This window comes from Brassica oleracea, chromosome C6, assembly GCF_000695525.1.
Source record: "Brassica oleracea var. oleracea cultivar TO1000 chromosome C6, BOL, whole genome shotgun sequence".
Lineage (NCBI taxonomy): Eukaryota > Viridiplantae > Streptophyta > Magnoliopsida > Brassicales > Brassicaceae > Brassica > Brassica oleracea.
In genome coordinates this window covers 12440436-12459792 of record NC_027753.1, presented here as the reverse complement: position 1 = coordinate 12459792, position 19357 = coordinate 12440436, and the positions used below count along the sequence as shown (strand labels likewise).

Genomic DNA, 19357 nt, shown 5'->3' with positions numbered 1-19357 from the left:
CTGGAATAGAGGAATAACGAATATTAATATGATGTTCAGGAATTAGAGAAATCTTAACAATTAAGAAAACTCATATTATATTCAAAACATTTTCCTCAAACTGAATATAATATCCAAGATCCATATTTCACTAAAATCCGAGTGAGCTTTGGCTCATCGCCCGAATGTATAGCTATTTAGGTAAGCAACACTTTACTAATTATATCCAATATAATTCTTGGTTGTCAGATGACATCTTATATCTTATCCAACCTATGTCTCTAAGCCCAAAACCGTTTTGATAGCCTAGTCAAGTAAACCAATCTTAATTCATATGGTAACCGTTACCATCCACCTCACTCATGTAATTGCAGACACCTTGCTTTGGCAAGCTCATCTTACAATGAAACGAGCCTTGATGGTTGATAAGATTGGGTAGACATCAAAAATACTTGAGATTTATTGAGGAATAAATTTTAATCCAATTTACTTTTATATTTAAAATTTAAATTTGATATAAAATATAAATATAACTAATACATATCTTATATATACTTTAATTGGATTACAAATAATTAAAATAATTTTAATCTAATTAAAATAAATTAATTATTTATATATTTGATTTTAGAATTTAATCTAATTAAAATCTTATCAAACGACCAAACCAATTGAACCAAACTAATCGTATTAAACCAATCGAACCAAACACTTTGATTCAATTGATTTCATTAGTCACGAATATGCTATTTCTAAATATTTAAAACATGCAGTCAAACATTACGATAATGCGCGATGCCTGGTTATTAAATATCATACGATAAGCAAGTAAACTATATAGTAAACTATATATTAGTTGCATAATAATCGGACGATTATAGTTATCTCATACATGTGTTATATTGACTTTCCCAAAGTTAAATATTCCTTCACACGTAAATCAATAAGTCAGATTTCACGTATTCATCTTCTAAAACTTATGAACGAAACGTAACTTCAAATCATAATCCAATTTTCATAGAGATTTTAGCAATCACATATATCTAACATATACTCATTTATTCAATTTCACTATTAAACAAGTAGGCTCTGATACCACTGTTGGAAATTCATATCTATTTATAACAATTTATAAATCAAGCTATGAATTCAGTTGCCTAGAATCTCATGTAAATACTGAAATAAATCTAGATCTTACGGTTTTGAATATACCTGGTTACTTGCAGCGGAAAGATGAACAAACCAAGTCAAGATTGCATGCACTCCAAACGTCGTGCCTCTACCGGTATCCACACGCACACAAACTGGATCGAGACGGGATGCTAGTGCCGTTAAGATCAAATCTTAGACAAACCTTTTGTCTCTTAGTTTTAGGGTTTTAGTACGGTGGCTTGAGAATAATAATAATCGATCTCTACACAGCATATATGTCATACATACACACGACACATACCAACCCTAATAATAATTATTATGGGAATGGGCTTTAAGGCCTTACGTGTTGGTTCCAAATCCAATTTGGATTAATGTACTTTATATTTATCTTATAAATATTAAACCACCAAAACTCTAATATTGGTTTAATCTAATTAAACTCAATTACAATCTGATCCAGTTCGCTTAGGTGTGTGACCCTATAGGATCATATAATATTAGTAATGAATTCTCAATTCATAGATTATAAGCGGTTTCTAGCAAAACATTATAACCACCTAATATTATACGATTGTCAATCTCGACACTACGACTTTTACTAGAGTAGGTACAAAATGATTTTAGGACATTCCCAACAGTATCTCCCATCCGTTGGTTGCGGCAAGACTAATCAATAGCCTTATAGTTTCAATTCGAGCTACTGGAGCGAAGACTTCCACAAAGTCGATCCCATACTGTTGCACATAACCTTTAGCAACAAGCCTAGCCTTGTACTTGTTTATGGTGTCATCTGCGTTTCTTTTGATCTTAAAGATCCACTTCAGTCCTATTGGCGTCTCCCCTGGAGGAAGATCTACCAAGACCCATGTATTGTTCTTCACAATCGATTGTATCTCTTCTTCGCAAGCTCTTATAGTTTATATGTCCCAAACGTGCATGCCATCTGCTTGACTCCTTCTCTGAGGTTAGATACAGACACGGACTACTCTTAATCCCCATATGAACCTTTTATAGTCTGTTTCTTGATCTCTTAGCTGAAACTAGAAGTTTTCCTTGTTGATCACGCATCGTTAGTTGTTCTCCTCTCATCCGTATGTCACAGCCTGCTTCTGTAGCTTGGCCTAGGCTGATGATATTACTCTTTAAATCAGGGATAAAATAAACATCAGTCATCTTTCTTGAGTCTCCATTCATGTCGGTGAAGGCTATTGTGCCCTTTCCTTTGATATCAATCCTCGAGTCATCTCCAAAACGTACTTTGCCGGTGATTGTATTGTCAAGCTTGGAGAAGTATCTTCGATCTCCTGTCATGTGATTGCTAGCTCCGTTATCTAGATACCAAATTTCCCCATTGTTGTTGGTTTCATACTTCTCAGGCAACACATTCTTCTGGTCTAGAAACACAACTTCATGCATAAGGAGTTCGTCGGCTTCTTGTGTATCTGATTTGTCGTTTTCTTGGGATTCTTGCAACTTAAGTTATAGCTCTGGACATTGAGCCACAAAGTGCCCTAATTTTTCACACCGGAAACAAGTAATACGTGATGCATCTCTTCCAGCATTGTAGCGACCACGACCTCTTCCCCGAGAATAATATCGTCCTCCCCGTCCTCTACCTTTATACGAGTCAGTTTGGTAGTCACGGTTTGCTTGCTCAGATTGGTACCGGTTTGTTTGGTCGTATTGAGAACGGTTTTGTTGATTTGCTTGTCCATCTGCATACATTAGCTTGCTTTGATCTTCTTCAACTTCCTCGTCTTCAGATATCCGCTCCTCATAAGCTTTTAAACGACCCAAGATATCTTCAAAGCTTGTTGTATTGAGGTCAAGTACTTGCTCGAGAGATGCAACAATATGTATGTATTTCTTCCGAGGAAGACTGCACAAGAACTTCTTAACAATCTTTGCTTCTTCAATGGTTACTCCTAGGGCAGCGGATTTTGACGTTAATTCAGACAGCTTTCCACCAAACTCATCGATGGTCTCTGTTTCTTTCATTCGTAGACGGTCATACTCGGTCATGAGGGTTTGAAGTCTAGCTTCCTTCACCCGTTCTGCTCCCACATGCCGTGTTTTAATCGCCTCCCACACTTGTTTGGCTCCATTAAGTTCTCCCACCTGAAGAATGAGACTCTCCGGTATAGACTGAAATAATAATGTCAACGCCATATCATTCTTCTCAGCTGTCGAAGTCTCAGTCTCTATTGCCTCCCAAACTTTATGCACTCTTAAGGTAATCTTTATTCTCATAGCCCACACAGTATAATTGGTTGTAGTTAACATAGGGCATTGGATTGAAGAAAGACCTCTGCCTTCTTTCTTTCCGGTTACTGGAACAATATCACTCATGATGTTGTCGAATGGCTCTGATACCACTGTAATTTAAGATCTCACGAACACAAGAACACTTGTATTATCTCTCAATAAGAACTTTTCTTATTAACTCACAATGCTTAAGAAAACTATCTCAAAAATTTAAGCTCTCAACTCTCACAAGTTATGTTACACATTAGCATCTCCTTTTATAACGCTCTAATTATCCTAACCTCATTAGGATTTACTTAACTCAATATTTCCTAATCTCTTTTAGATAAACACAACATAATTAGGAAACTTATAACTCAAGTAGTCTTCAAGCTTATCCAACATTTTTGTGTGTGTATGTTTTACCTGTAGCTATGATGAAGGAGAAGAAGAGAAGGTGTAAACCGGAGAATTTCACCATTTCTAATCTCTCAATTTCTCAAGTATCGATCGAATGTGTAGTGATGAATGGATGTTAATGGCACTAATCCCTCTATTTATAGGTTTTTTCAATTATGCTACCAACGGAATTTTTTAATTTCTTTTAATTAAGATTGGCACGTGAAAATTAATGTCTTTTCATAAATTTTAAGAGATCGTTGAACATTTTTAAGATTAAGAGAATCTGTCTTGGCTGAAATTAATGTTGAAACAAATCATCTTTCGTATAAAGCTCGGTCAAATATTTCTTTTTAGTAAAAGAGAAATATTTTAGGGCTATTTGGCTATTTGCAAATATGACCTAACACTCAAAGTCAAACATAAAACTAACCCATGCTTTTTTGGATTTTTTGTTTGTCTTATTCACCCCACAAGTTTATATTATTCACTCACGAGAATGCCATTAATTTTTTTTTCTTTTCGAAAATGGTCTTTTTACTCTCTCAACCTCATCATCTTCAAATATTTACAAGATTGTCATTGCCATAAATACACTAACCACTATGAACAACCAATTTGAAGCTTTTAATCCACCTAAATCGATTTACACTCATTCTTTTCAATTCTTATGAATTAAAAACAACATCTCTTTCACTTTCTCTATATATTCATCCAAAAAACTCAAGATTTTGATTCTAAAATATTTATGGTTCATAGAGCCATTAAAACTTGTGATTCTTGGTGGGTCACTTTTATTTGAGATTATGGGTGCTTGGAGAAGACTTCTGTGTGCTAAACAAGTTATCTCACTGGTTGAAACTATGAAAGTCTTCTGGCTGTAGACGACTTACATGGAAGTCGTCCATCTTTGTTTATTAAAAAAAATTCGAGACGACTTCCAAGTAAGTCGTCTAGGGTAAACGGGTTAGTTTTGCATTTGACCGGATTGTGTCAGAAATTTGAATTTTCCTGGACGACTTACACATAAGTCGTCCAGTAGAATTTTTTTTAAAAAATCAATATTTTGTTATACCTAGACAACTTCCTTGTAAGTCGTTTCAGGTTAGTTTTGCAATTGAAAAATAAAACTTAAAATTCTATTTTTCTAGACGGCTTACATGGAAGTCGTCCGTTAGACGACTTACACGAAAGTCGTCCATGATTTTTTTCCGAGATTCTGGTCAAACCTTACTTATCTTAGACGACTTCCGTATAAGTCGTCGGACGGACGACTTCCGTGTAAGTCGTCTAGAAAAAAATAAAATTTTAAGTTTTATTTTCAATTGCAAAACTAACCTGAAACGACTTACATGGAAGTCGTCTAGGTATAACAAAATATTGATTTTTTTAATTTTTTACCGGACGACTAATGTAAGTTGTCCACGAAAAGTCTTACATAAGTCTACCAGACGACCTCCGTGGATGTCGTATGCGTCAATGTTTAATAAACTTTCATTTTCTCTAAGACTATATAAACTTTTTAACATTTTCTTATTAATTCATGTATATTAGTTGATATTTGAGCTCCTGAATGAAATTCATAATTTAATTGGTTTTAGTTACCAGTTACCAACATTCATGTATATTAATGTTTTTAGAAGTCTTCTACGTTAGTTTTTGTAAATTTGTTAAGTAACTTTAAGATATGTTTATTTAATTTTCAAAAGTGTTAAGTAACTTCAAGAATATCAAGTAACATGGTTTAATGTGTCTTTTTAGATCATAAGATACACTTTTTAACTTTTATGAAATTTGAAATTTCAATTTTCACTTAAATTTTTTACTTTCCCACTTAAATTTTAATTTTCCGCTTAAATTTGCCGCTTATATTTCAATTTCCTACTTTAAATTTAAGTCTTCCGAGAAGACTTCCGAGAAGACTTCTAATGGAAGTGTTCTATCTTTGAACTTATGTAATGTTTTATCTTTTGTGAATTTGACTAAGTTTTCTTGAGAATTTTTCTCCCTTAGTTGTAATAAATTTGATTAATTTTTTTTGTTATTGTGTTTTCCTATCGAATTGGTATCAATAACTTCAATTATGTCAAGTAATTTTGGCAAGATAATACTGTGGAAAATGAACATATTTGCCAAATTTTTTCATTAATATCTCTTCAAATTTACAAAAACAAAATCACAACTAAAGGAGTACACATGCAAATCACAAAACAGACCACAAACAAAACTATTATAAATCATTCCTCTACAAAGACAAGCTTGGACTTCACTTGATATGGAAGAAAAATTCTTGGAAGTCTTCTAGCACATTATATTTTATAAGACTTCCGAGAAGACTTCCTGGTTTGAAAAACCTGCATAAAAAAAAAATTTAAAATGGTTTAAAAACAGAGAAAATGAGTGGAAAATTAGATAGATCAACTTTTATAGAACACACAACGTACATATCCAAGTGGAAGATGAGAACCATCTAATTAAAAACATGCAACAAAAATATAGATTAGTTACAAAGATGTGAGACAAAAATGAAAATTTCAGCTTCATAATTGGTGGCAGCTTATTCTTTGAGCATTAAGCTCTTTTAGTATTGTAAGATAGATTTTGTATATTTATTTATTCTAAATTTCTTTCTTTTATATCAATGATAATATTACGATATATATTTAATGTAATATTTTCATTTATTATATACTATATTTACGTATTATTTATTTTTTTATTATATTTTATATTTTCTTATCCTAATATGATGATAAATTTTTAATATAATATTTCTATTTTTTATATTGTGTATTTAGTTATTATTTATTTTACTATACTTTTTTTAGATAGATGTTTAATTTAGTTTTTTCATTTCTTAGTGGGCAATTCTCTTAAATAGCCATTTTTAAAATTTTTGTCACAAAAACAGCATTCAATAAGGAAATGACCAACATAGTTTTTTTTTATTTTGAAAATTTTAATATTTATTTTTTATTTTTTAAAATTTGAAACCATATCCTCAAAACTCCACCCCTTAACTCTAAAGCCTAAGTCTAGTTTATTTAACCCTAGGGTATAAATGTATTTTTACTCTTTAATAAAACTTTTTTTTGTCATATTTCTCATTGAGGACTATTTTTGTAACAAAACTTAAAAAGAGTTATTCTAGAGAATTTCTCTTTCTTAATTGTATATTTATTTATTCTAATTTGCTTACTTTTATATCAAATGAAAATATTTTGATAGATGTTTAATGTAATATTTCTATTCCTTATATTGTATATTTACTTATTATTTATTTTTTCTTATATTGTATATTTACTTATTATTGTTTAATGTAATATTTATATTTCTTATATTGTATATTTACTTATAATTTATTTTTTATTTTTTCGTAACAATGCCACGTGACTTTTTTCGGAAAAAAGTATTTTTCGCCGATGTGTACGCTCTATGGAGCCTCAAAAGTTCCATTTTATTAGTATAGACTAGGAACTAATCCACGCTACGCGCGGTGAATTTTTTCAAATGTTAACGATATAACTTCTCTTTTGGTTGTTGTATTCTGAATTATATATTTCTGTGAATACATGAATGTATATTTATTTATTATTTATTATATTTTACATTTACTTATTAGTATAGATTTATATTTACTAGTATAGATTTATATTTACTTATTCTAATATTCTAATATATGTTTAATGTAATATTTTTATATTGTATATTTACTTATTATTTATTTAACTATACATTTTTCAAATATATTTTAATTTAGATTTTTCATTTTTTATATTGTATATTTACTTATTTTTTTATCTTTTCTTATTTTGTATATTTATTTATTATAATTTTATTGCTTTTATAGCAATGATAATATTACAATATATATTTAATGTAATATTTTTATTTCTTATATACTATATTTACTTATTATTTATTTTTTCTTATACTTTATATTTACTTATTCTAATATTACAATAAATTTTTAATATAATATTTCTATTTCTTATATTATGTATTTAGTCATTATTTATTTTACTATACATTTTTCAGATAGATGTCTAATTTAGTTTATTTATTTATTTCTTAATTGTATATTAACTTATTTTATTTTTTTGCTTTTATATCAAATGATAATATTATGATTGATGTTTAATGTAATATTTCTTTTGTTATATTGTATATTTACTTATCATTTATTTTTCTTTATATTGTATATTGACTTATTATTTTTAATGGAATATTTCCAATTTTTATATTGTATATTTACTTATTATTTATTTTTCTTTATATGTATTTTTACTTTTTATTTTTTTAGTAACAATGCCACGTTCATCTTTTGGAAGAAATATTTTTCGATGATGTGAACGCTCTACGGAGCCTCAAAAGCTTTATTTTATTAGTATAGACTACAGTGAGAAATTTCAAAAACATCAAAAATATTTAAATTTTAGTATATATTTGAATATAGCTTTTTATATATAACTGTTTTATATTTTTTTGTATTAATATTTAATGCTGCAAAAGATTATAATAATTTGATATTATGTTTTATATTGTGGAAAAAGATTTTAATGAATATTTGATTGTGATATATCATTTACTCATTATTCACCTTTCAAAACTGAAAAGTGATTTTGTTTTGTTACTTTTAATCTCATTATTCACCTTTCGAATTTATTTATTTAACCATTTATTTAAAATGGTAATATTACTTTAAGGACATTTACAAAACAAAATGCCATGTGGCTTTTTTTCGGGAGAATGATTTTTCGCTGATGTGGACACTATATGGAGCTTCAAAAGTGTCTCTTTTATTAGTATAGACTAGATTTTATACTCGCGCTACGCGCAAGTCTGTATTAGTAATTTAGATTAGTTTTATAATAACTTTTAAACTAATTATTTAATTTATTTATATAATTTTCTTATCTGAAATATGATTTGTTGTTTTTATTTTTTTATGTCTATTTATAACTATACCCTCTTAATAGCTATTTAGTTATTTGTATTTATAAATGTAATAATTATGTATATAAGCATATTCATAATTTTTGAAAATATTAATTTTTATTTAAAATACTATATAAATTGTTTGATGCATGTAAACTGTTAATACATTATAATATTTTATCATACATTTTACATAGATTTTATTTGAATAACATAAACGATTGAACTATATGCATAATATCTAATTTTGCTTTGTTATACGTATGTGATAGTATAAAATTTATATTTAAAATTTAAATTTAAATTAATATTCAATAGCCTTTGTAAGATAATATAAAAGGTACAGTAAATATAATGAATTTAGCTAATGTTATGTAACATTTTATTTATTGAATTAATAATATTGAGAATCTAAAGTATTAGATTTATCTACTACTTGATTTATCGGGGTTAGGGATAGGGTACCTATCTTTCAAGGTTGAATTATCTACGAAGTCTACTCGTTGTTCTAATTCAGAAAGGGTATCATCGTCAATTTCATATATCCCAAATTGGTTTTGTCCCTCTAGAGTCGAATGAAGCGAATCTATAGATTCTTTGATTTTGGCTAAAGGTGACACATCCATTGAGTCACCTCTCCTTTCTCGCTCTACGTCCATCATTTCGTAGGATCTAACCGTAGCTACATTCTTGATCAAACGCTTTGCCTCTTCAGGGTTCCTGGTACTGAAGTTCCCTTCACTGGCTGTGTCAAGCGTGATTTGGTAGTGCAAGTTAATACCTCTGTAAAAGGTATTAATGAGTTGTGATTCTGGATAACCATGGTGGGGCCATTCAAGTTGGTAACTCTTAAATCTCTCCCATTCGTTTCTGAATGACTCACGTGGACCTTGACGAAATGTGGAAATTTTCTTCCTTACATCCCAGTAACGCGTCTCATCGAAGAATTGATTAATGAAGGTATTCCTTATCTCCTCCCAGCAGGTTAGAGAACCCGTAGGTAGTCGGTCCAACCATTTTCTGGCATCGCCTTCTAAGGAGAGTGGAAAGATTTTACAGCGATTGTACTCATCATTCATCATATCTTCTAAGTGTTCGATGTGATCGTGTGGGTGCTCTGAGACGGTTCCACGGAAAGGGTTTTGACGTACCAAGAATAAATATTCGAGACTGGCCCCGGATTTCTTGGTATCATCTTTTGGTAGTTCAATGGCGGACCTATTGGAATAGGTTCTGCCAGGGTTTAAGTAGTCTTGCAAGGGCAATTTTGTTTCATGATCTCTTTTCGAGATCGGATTTATTTTAATAGGGATTTCAGTCCCCTGTTCATTGATGATTTGGTTAATTGCGTTGCTTAGTTGACCTTTAGGTTCTCCTAGGACTACTCCCTCATTAGCATTATTGGTAAGAGGAAACTTACCTGCTTCCGGTGGGGTGTCGTCGATCGATGTTTGATGAAAGGCATCGATCGATTTTGTGTCGACTTGTCGCTCGATGTTGTTGTCATTTTGCCGATCGATATCCGGCCGAATTCCATATCTTCCATCTTTAAGTTCATGTGTCAGCAGGAAAAGCAGGAAAACTTTTTGCAAATTTAGTAACAAAATCTAGACTGAATTCTAAAATTAATCTAATGGTAATAAGAAAGAGTCCTCGGCAACGGCGCCAAATTTGATATCACTCAAAATTACCCTAAGGAGTGAATTACTCTCTCAAATAAGAGGTTCAGATGTAGTACTTAGGGATCGAATCCACAGAGACTCTAGGATTACACAATAGATTATGGTCTTGAAATAAATCTAGATTAATTGGTTTATAAGTTTTACAACAGTAAATGGATTGGTGAGCAAGTTTATTGCTCGATTGATTTGTTTTGAGGTTGTTAACAGTTGGGAGAAATAGCTAGATTCAGGTATGTTCTCAGGTATGATAAGTAATACTTAAAGTGGTTTTTAGGGGTTTATTGATATTAATTGTTCTTGAATTCAAACTAAGATATAATCAATCTGATTATCTAATCTGGATCACGGATTTCAACTCTCGTATGTTAATCACGAGAAAGTGTCGATCGATGATTCTTTACGAATATCGATCGACACACCTTTCAAAATATCGATCGACAGGGCTATCGCTGCGTCGATCAATACTTCTTCCAGAAAGATTTATGGATGGGTTTGATTTATATTCTCTAACTCACTAGACCAACTCTCGTCTGTATATAGTCAGTTAGATCATACTAGTTAATTTCATGTATTGAGTCAAACAATTGCTTGATCTCAATTAATCCTAAGATCTAAGTTTAAAGGGTGATCAATCCTAAACTTAGCTTTAAGCACAACTAGATGAAGAACTATATTTCTAAACACCCTAACAATTGTTGTTGTCAGTAATACATTTAACAACCTATTGAGAAACCTAAATCTAAAATAAGGACTACTCAGACATATTTATGGAACACGTAGTTATGATGGTTTGAATAATACTTAAATAAAATGAGTAAATAGAGTAAGCAACAAAGTGAATGAAAGCAAGGGAGTTCAAGATCTTCTATGTTTTGCAGTGTTGATCTATCTCTCCAATTCTAAGCTCTCTCCTTTCAATGGTGGCTTCTTGCTTCCTCCAAATTAGGTCTAAAAAGGTCTCTAGGCAAGTCTGCCTCTAAAATGATACAAAACCCTAATAAATAGCCTAACAGGCGGCCAAGAACTTTTTAATTGTAATTATTGAAACTTTTGTGAAACTTGAAATCTTCTAATTTGTCATTAAATCTCAGGTGGCTTCGCTGTCGATCGATGAGAAGAGGTCAACATCGATCGATATTTGTTGGCAACCGTCGGTCGATATTTCTTGGTAACCGTCGACCATCTCATATTTCCAGCAAAGCTCAAAAGATCTCCAAATAGCTCCATATACATCATTTTCTTCTAGTTAGTACCTGAACCTGTAATTACTCTAAATAGACTCTATATAATAGTAAATATATCTTAAAACATTTATAAACCATGGCTAAAATGGGTAAAATCCTTGGTTTATCAGCCTCTAAACAACTTATCATTTCTAGCTTTCCAGATGTACAAAATTATCCAAGGATAAGGGTCCCTATCATCTTCTGGCTCCATAATACTATTCTTCCTCCAAAAAAGGTAGTCCATATTAGCATAAATACTTGATACATGGAAGATTTGAGTGCTCGATGGTGTTGAAGATAATTCCCATGCTTGTAAGGCCGGTGGGCATTCAAAGATCGCATGAGTAACAGTTTCATGTGGCTCACCACATCTTGGGCAATAATTATTGCATCGCATATTGCGACGTACCAGATTTCTTATTACCGCTATCTGTCCTGAGATTAGTTGCCATATAAGATGACAAATATTTTGTGGAGCATTCACCTTCCAAGCAAAGGCTTGGAGTTTGGTTAAGCTGGGTTGTAGAACTTTTATATCCTCCGTAGCTCTCATCAAATTTGTAGGAGCCCAATATCCAGACTTGACAGTATATTGACCATGTTTGGTGTAACTCCAGCAAAATGTATCACGTCGGTGAGTAGGGCTTATGGCCAAACTCTGAATTATCGATATATCCTCTTGATCCACATATTGTTCCAATAATCGAGCATCCCACTCTTTTGATTCGAAATTAATAAGACTGCTGACGGTCATCTTTGGGTTTACTACTGGGACCCGGGCATGAGCCAGCCTTGTTGGCATCGAAGGAATCCAATGATCCTCCCATACATTAATTTTATATCCTGAATGCACTTTGCTTCTAATACCCAAAAGTAATAGCTTCCTCGCAGCTATAATACTCGTCCATACATACGATGGGTTATCCACTGCACCAGTTCGCAACGGCAAACTCAAACGATAATATTTTCCCCGAAGAACTCTCGCCACTAATGAGTCTGGAAATTGAACAAGAGGCCAAAGCTGTTTAGCTAAATGAGCTAGATTGAATTCATGGATCATTCGGAAGCCAATTCCTCCTTCCTCTCGCGGTGCTCACATTTTTCCTATTTTGCTCAGTGAATTCCTCTTTTTGATGGATTCGACCTCCACCAGAATTGGACAATGGCACTCGCTAGGTTCTCACATATCTCCAAAGGAAGCAGGAAACTGGACATGACATAAGTCGGAAGAGCTAACAAGATATATTTGATTAAAACTTCCTTTCCTCCCTTAGATAACCATCGACCACTCCAACCATTCACCCTGTGTACTAGTTTTTCTTTTAAGAAAGCAAATAGTTTACACTTGAATCCACTAATATCCTCTGGGATTCCTAAGTAGGAGCCCAACCCGCCTTCGTTTTGAATACCAAGTGTATTTTTGATCTGCTGTCGATCATTCGCTGGAATCCTTTTACCAAAGAGTAATGAGGATTTATCAAAATTAATACATTGACCTGATGCTTTCCCATATTTCCTGACTACTTTCATAACTTCTTCACATTCACGGGGCTCCGCTTTACAGAAGAAAAGGCTATCATCAGCAAAGAGAAGGTGTGATACTGGGGGGCTAGCACGTGCGACTCGCATACCCGTTATCTTCCCTTGATTCTCTGTTTGATTAAGAAAGCTAACGAGCGCTTCCGTGCATAGAATAAATATGAAAGGAGACAAAGGATCTCCGTGACATAAACCTCTTCCAGGGATAATGTTTCCCCTTGGTTCTCCATTCATGAGAACTTTATACTTGACCAAGGTGATGCATCTCATAATCCAGTCAATCCATATCTCTGAAAAACCCATCTTTCTCATGACTGCCTCAATGAATGACCATTCCATCCTATCATATGCTTTGCTCATATCAGTTTTTATGGCCATTCTCTTAACCCGTCCTCCCGGTTTGGTTCTTAATGCGTGAAACATCTCCTGAGCTATCATGATATTATCTGTAATCTGTCTACCAGCAACAAAGGCTGACTGAGTCTCAGATATCCACTGTGGAAGAACTTTCTTCAATCTTTGGCATAAGACCTTAGATATTATCTTATAGCTGAGATTACATAGACTGATAGGTCTAAACTTTGTCATCTCATTTGGCTTCGTTGTCTTCGGGATTAATCAGATGTTCATGTCATTCAGGCCATGCACCATTGTCCCCTCAAAAAGGAACTGATTAACTATACGAATTAAATCATCTTTGACAATATCCCAAAACTGCTGGTAGAAGAGAGCTGTCATTCCATCAGGTCCTGGTGCTTTTTATGTGTGCATAGCGAACAATGCTAATTTGACCTCCCATTCAATTACTGGATCTGTAAGATCTTCATTTATCGCCCCAGTAATCATTGTCGATACCTCTGATACCGCATCAGCTATATCCTCTGGGTTGGAAGACTCAAATATTTGTCTAAAGTAGCTAGTAGCAATGGCTACTAGTCCTTCCCTATCCTCCACCACATTTCCATTTTCATCTAGGAGTTGTGTTATCATATTCCTTGCTCTTCTTTGCTTCACCAATGCATGTAAATATTTTGAGTTCCTATCACCTTCCCTTAACCAGAGAACCCTACTTTTCTGTCGCCAAAACATCTCTTATGCCTTAAGAGCAGCAGATAGTTCCTTAAGAGCGTCTGCTATTTCCTCAGAGGTAGCATCATCATTCAAATATAGTCCCTCCACCTTCTCCTTAAGCTCCTCTACTAACTTTTCCGAATTCACATTGTTTTGACTCCTCCATTGACTCAAAGCTTTTCAACAGCTAGCAATATGTTCCATTATATTCGCTTCAGGAGGCAAATCCTCTGACTTCCATCCTTCCAGGATGACTTTCCTTAGCTCCTCATTATCCTGCCAGCGTTTATCAAATTTTAATTTCTTATTTTTCCTCACTGGTTTTGTGAGAATGTCTGCTAGGACCGGACGATGATCCGAGCTCCAAAGCCTGAGATACTTAACGGCTGAATGAGGAAACTTTTCATGTAAATCCTCATTCCCCACTGCTTTATCCAATCGGCATCTAACAGTTGTCCCTCCTGATCTTTTCCCAACCCACAATAGCATATTCCCAGTAAATGGAAATTCCAGCATGCCACAATCACTCAACATTTGCTTGAAGGGCAAGAAGGAGCTATCAGAGCGCCTTCTGCCTCCTTCCTTTTCACTATGATCAGTTATTTCATTAAAATCACCTATCATGAACCAAGGTCCATTTCGTGTTGTTGAGAAACGCGTAAGACATTCCCATACCTGATCCCTACATTCTAAAACATGGTCTCCATAAACAAATGTCATAAAGACTTTTATTCCATCAATGACTGCCTCAATGTCAATCATTCTATTATTCGAAAATAAAACATTAACTTGAAATTCATCCATAAATAAAAGAGCTAATCCTCCGCTAAGGCCAAGTGGCTCAACGGTAAATAAGTGATCAAATCCTAAGTCGGCCTGAATGTTTTGCAACAGCAGCCTCCTATTCTTCGTCTCAGAAAGAAACACGAGTCCTGGGCGATGCTTCTGACACACCTCCGTAGGGCGTCAAACTGTGAGGTTGTTTCCAATCCCTCGACAGTTCCAACTGAGTGTCCTCATAGATAATCTCGTGATGAGTTTTTGGAACCCATCAATACATCACCTTTGGACGAGCTACCTCTCTGCTTCTTCGAACTCTGGTAATGTCGCCTTGACCTACTTGAGTCTCTAGTCGTATGAGCTCCTTGAGACGAAGAGGAAGACTTGCGAGGAGATCCCCGACGAAGGATCTCAAATTTTTTACTTTGCAAGCCCAATGGGACATTCGCTTTAGTGCCTTGCTTACTGATCTTCACCGCTTTAGCATCATGCCCTCTAGCATCATGGCATGTAGTCTTCATGCTCGCCACATGCTGAGCCGTGGTGTCCTCCATCTCTTTGAGGTCCAAACCAAGTAAATCCTCATCTGGCACGTCACACTCCATCAATGCATCCTCATGGTGATCCTCATTGTCCATATCGTTCAAAGCTCCAATGATTTGATTATCTCCAGCAGTGGTTACCGGTTCCTGATCACTGAGATTCGTGAATGAGGGATCTAGTAAGCCCTTTAGCTCGCTTTGTAACATTCTCATCCATGTCATGGTCGCCTCGGGATGGCGTAACAATATTGCTAGCCAGTCTTTTAGCGTTGTTACCCTCTCCCGACCTGAGACCTTGTTGAGCATTAGAGCCATTTAGACCATTGTTTCTTGTGGGAGAAGTTTGTTCATAGGGAACAATCTCACGAGCGCGTACCGATGTTATTGTATGCTTGGTCATCTCCGCTTTCTCTTGCCAAGTTTGCTTCTGATGACGGTCATATGGACCTTTAGAAGCTCGAGAACCCCCATATCTGTCACTCCTAGAAAGATCATTGCGGCGTCGCACGATCCTATCTGTATGTGTGCCACGTAACTCGCCAGAAGGAGGTTTCCTCTGCGCATACTTCCTATCGTCCTCACCATACCCTGAACTGATTGAGTTTCTGGTAGATGTTTCCATGCGTGTCACGTAAGGCTGACGGGAGAGTGCACTTGCCCAATGATCATTGTTGAAGTTGTGGCGCTGTGACTGTTCCTTTGGAAGCTGCATCCTCGTAAAGATACCAGGACGCTCTGTTTGTGGTTGAAGTCGAGACCGCATGTCCGAAGAGGGACAATGATCCTTCTCATGCGTAAGCATACCACACGTAGAGCAGTGTTTAAAAAGCATCTCATACTTTATCTCAATAGTTACCTCATCCCCATCCTTCTACTCTACTTTCCGTGAGAATTTAAGGGGTCGACGAGTATCCACATCGACGAGCATACGGCCCTCAGCTACGTCCAAAGTGTCAACATGAAAATGGCCTCGTCTTGCACCACTGTTTTTGAGATTTTTATCCGTCCAAAGATGCAAAGGAATACCAATCACTTGAACTTTAAAAGGGATGATCCAAGGTAATCATCGTGAACGATGGGTTCCCACCTCACCAACACAAACATGCAGAAGTTGAAATGAAAAGGACCATGTCGAAGAACAGAGCTGAGATCCTCTTCCGAAGTGAAATTGAGAAGAAACTTCCCATTGCCCAAGTCATTGGCCGTAATGCGATCTGCCATGCCCCATTGTGATGGCATCTTCTGGAGTAGCTTATCGACATTTTGTTTCTTAGGGTTGAGAATCTTTCCAATAAGTGATAAGCTAAACTCATTGACGATTAATGTATCATCCTGATCCGTCAGTTTGATCGGCGCATCATCATCCTCGTAAAGGATGCCCTTACCTTTTATGTCCGCCGTGTGGCTAGAGCGGTGCCTGTAAGATGACCCCATACGAAGATATGGAGATCAGATCGCAGGTATGAAGAGATCTGTGTTACGGCCTGGAGAGCTGGAGTGTTCTGAGCACAAGTGACCGTAGATGATCTGAGATGATAGGGGCCGGGAGCGCAATTGAGAGTTCTGATAATCCCCACGTCGATGAACGTGGTGATTAGATGGAGATCAAAGTTTCAAAGGAAACTTCAATCTAGAGGATTCGCCAACAAGAATCAAGCCATCAAACAGACGATGTTTGGGAGATACGGCACCGGAGAGGCTTTCCCGGAGAAAAGTGAAACGCTTTGAGCACATGGAGTGTGGATAGTTTCCCTTGCGCTGATGCAGAGCCCGCAGAGTGCAGGATCAGCGTCAAAAAGGTCCGGAAGTTGAGATCGCCATTTTCATCTCTTCGAGAGCGGCTAGGGTTTTGTTCCCTTCTCTAATGTAAAAAAAAAAAAAAGTTGTCACTGTTATTCAACCCTCCTATTATCTTTTTATAATATAAAACTTGCTATACAACATACGAGCTTTAAAATAATTTTGGGCTTTTGGACAGCGAGTTTTAAAATATACATCTAACTTAATAATTCAAATAAAGTAAAACAAGAAGGTCCTCTTAAATAGATTAGATCATTTTCCGCGCCACACGCGGAAAATTTCTATTTAAATTTTAGTAGTAATTTTGCTATGTTAAAATAAAATATTATAAAATCTTCATGTGTTTATAAACTATCTAGTGTATAATATATAGTATAAGAGGAAAGACATATTCGGATTTTTTTTGTTGGAATATTACATATACTTTTATCTTACAATGGTCATGACCTAACAATCGTTTTTGAATTAAAATATTCTTAAAATATATAGTAAAATGTGTGCACAATCATAAATCTAAAATAAAGATATGCGAACTAATATATATTAATAGTTTTTATATATTAAAAGAATTTTAATGACAGTTTTAAAATTTTATTGCAGATCAAAAAAATATTCTTTATATTATAGATATTTTAACAAAAAAAATATGAATATTTCTAAAATTGTTGCATTTTCGGGTTCAAAGAAACCACATAACTACTAAATATTAAAAATTATAAATTTCTTCATCTTGATTATATTTTGCTAAAGTTTTAAATATTTACAACAAAATGTTCATCTTGATCCTTCACGGTTCAAATTTGGGTTAGTGGATGGTTTAATCACCACATCATTAATACCTACATGCGGACGGAGGAAGAAGATGAATCGAAAGCCTATAGTTTGAGCCGATATCGTGACGCGTTTCAAGAATGCACAGTTTCTATTATTTAGAATGGGTTTCACCAAGCTTTATTTTAAAATCTTGTGCAATCAAAAGCCCAAACAAAACTTAAACTTGAATAAATAAAACGCTCTGTGTTGAGTCAAGGGACACATGTCGCACCAGGAAACTTCGAATTAATTATAGGGCAGACGACGTGGACATCTTGGAAGAGAAGCAAACTGTTCTTTATATTTAAACTAGGGTCGGCCCGGGCTACGCCCGGGTTTTTGTTTGAATTTAAATTTTGATTATATATTTAGTATGTTTATTTTAAATATAAATTTTATAATCTATCATAAACATATAAGTAGCTATCGACAAATATAAAATAATTTTAAATTATTCAATCTTTTTGTCTTACGCTATTCAAAAAATTTTGTATCCATTTTTTTGTTATTGAAAATTATATATAAGGTGAAGAGCAGAATGATCAAAAATTAATTAAATTTTAGTTATGGTGTTTAATTGGTTAAATTGTTTTAATGTTTACTTAAAACTATTTATAACATTTGTTTTCAATTAGTCTCTAAGTAATTTAATGGACTATCCCCTTAAATTTACAACCAATAGTATATTTTAAAAAAAAAAATTAATTTTTTCAAAAATTTATGATTATATAACACCAACAAAATTTATTTAACCCGATTTGCTTAACTAATTGATTTAGTTAATGAATTAGTTAAATTTTAAACTGAAGCTTTCTCAATGAGAAAAAAAATGAGAAGAAGCATTTAATGTTTTTTATAAAACTGTAATGACCTGGTTTGCTTAACCAATTGGTTTAGTTAATGAATTAGTTAACATTTAAACCATAGCATTTCTCTAGTTTTTTTAACTGTGTGTATAAGTGTTCATACATATCTGATTATTTATCTTTTGGTCAAAACATAGCTAATTATTTAATACCTATTTCTATCAAAATAACATAGTAATTTGATTAAAAAAAAATAGTGATTAGTGTAAGGCTATTGTATGTTTTTATTTCAAAATGTAATGCAGGACTATTTTGTTGGTATTGCTTTTTTTTTTTTAGTATTTTCTGGTTCTTGGTCTTTAATATTTGTTGTGTTAATAGTC

The 19357-nt window shown here is 33.9% G+C and overlaps 1 protein-coding gene and 1 pseudogene across 1 annotated transcript; both read right to left on the bottom strand.

Annotated features, from left to right (window-relative positions):
• LOC106299365 overlaps positions 1-3859 on the bottom strand; it is an 8787-nt pseudogene extending 4928 nt beyond the window's left edge.
• A 12725-nt stretch (positions 3860-16584) lies between these two features.
• On the bottom strand, positions 16585-16989 carry LOC106297508. Its single transcript, XM_013733736.1, has one exon. The coding sequence runs from the start codon at positions 16987-16989 to the stop codon at positions 16585-16587; it is 405 nt and encodes a 134-aa protein (XP_013589190.1).
• Positions 16990-19357: the final 2368 nt, after the last annotated feature.

Coding starts and splice junctions, on each gene's coding strand:
- LOC106297508 (XM_013733736.1), bottom strand. CDS start 16,989: ATGGGGTCATCTTACAGGCACCGCTCTAGCCACACGGCGGACATAAAA.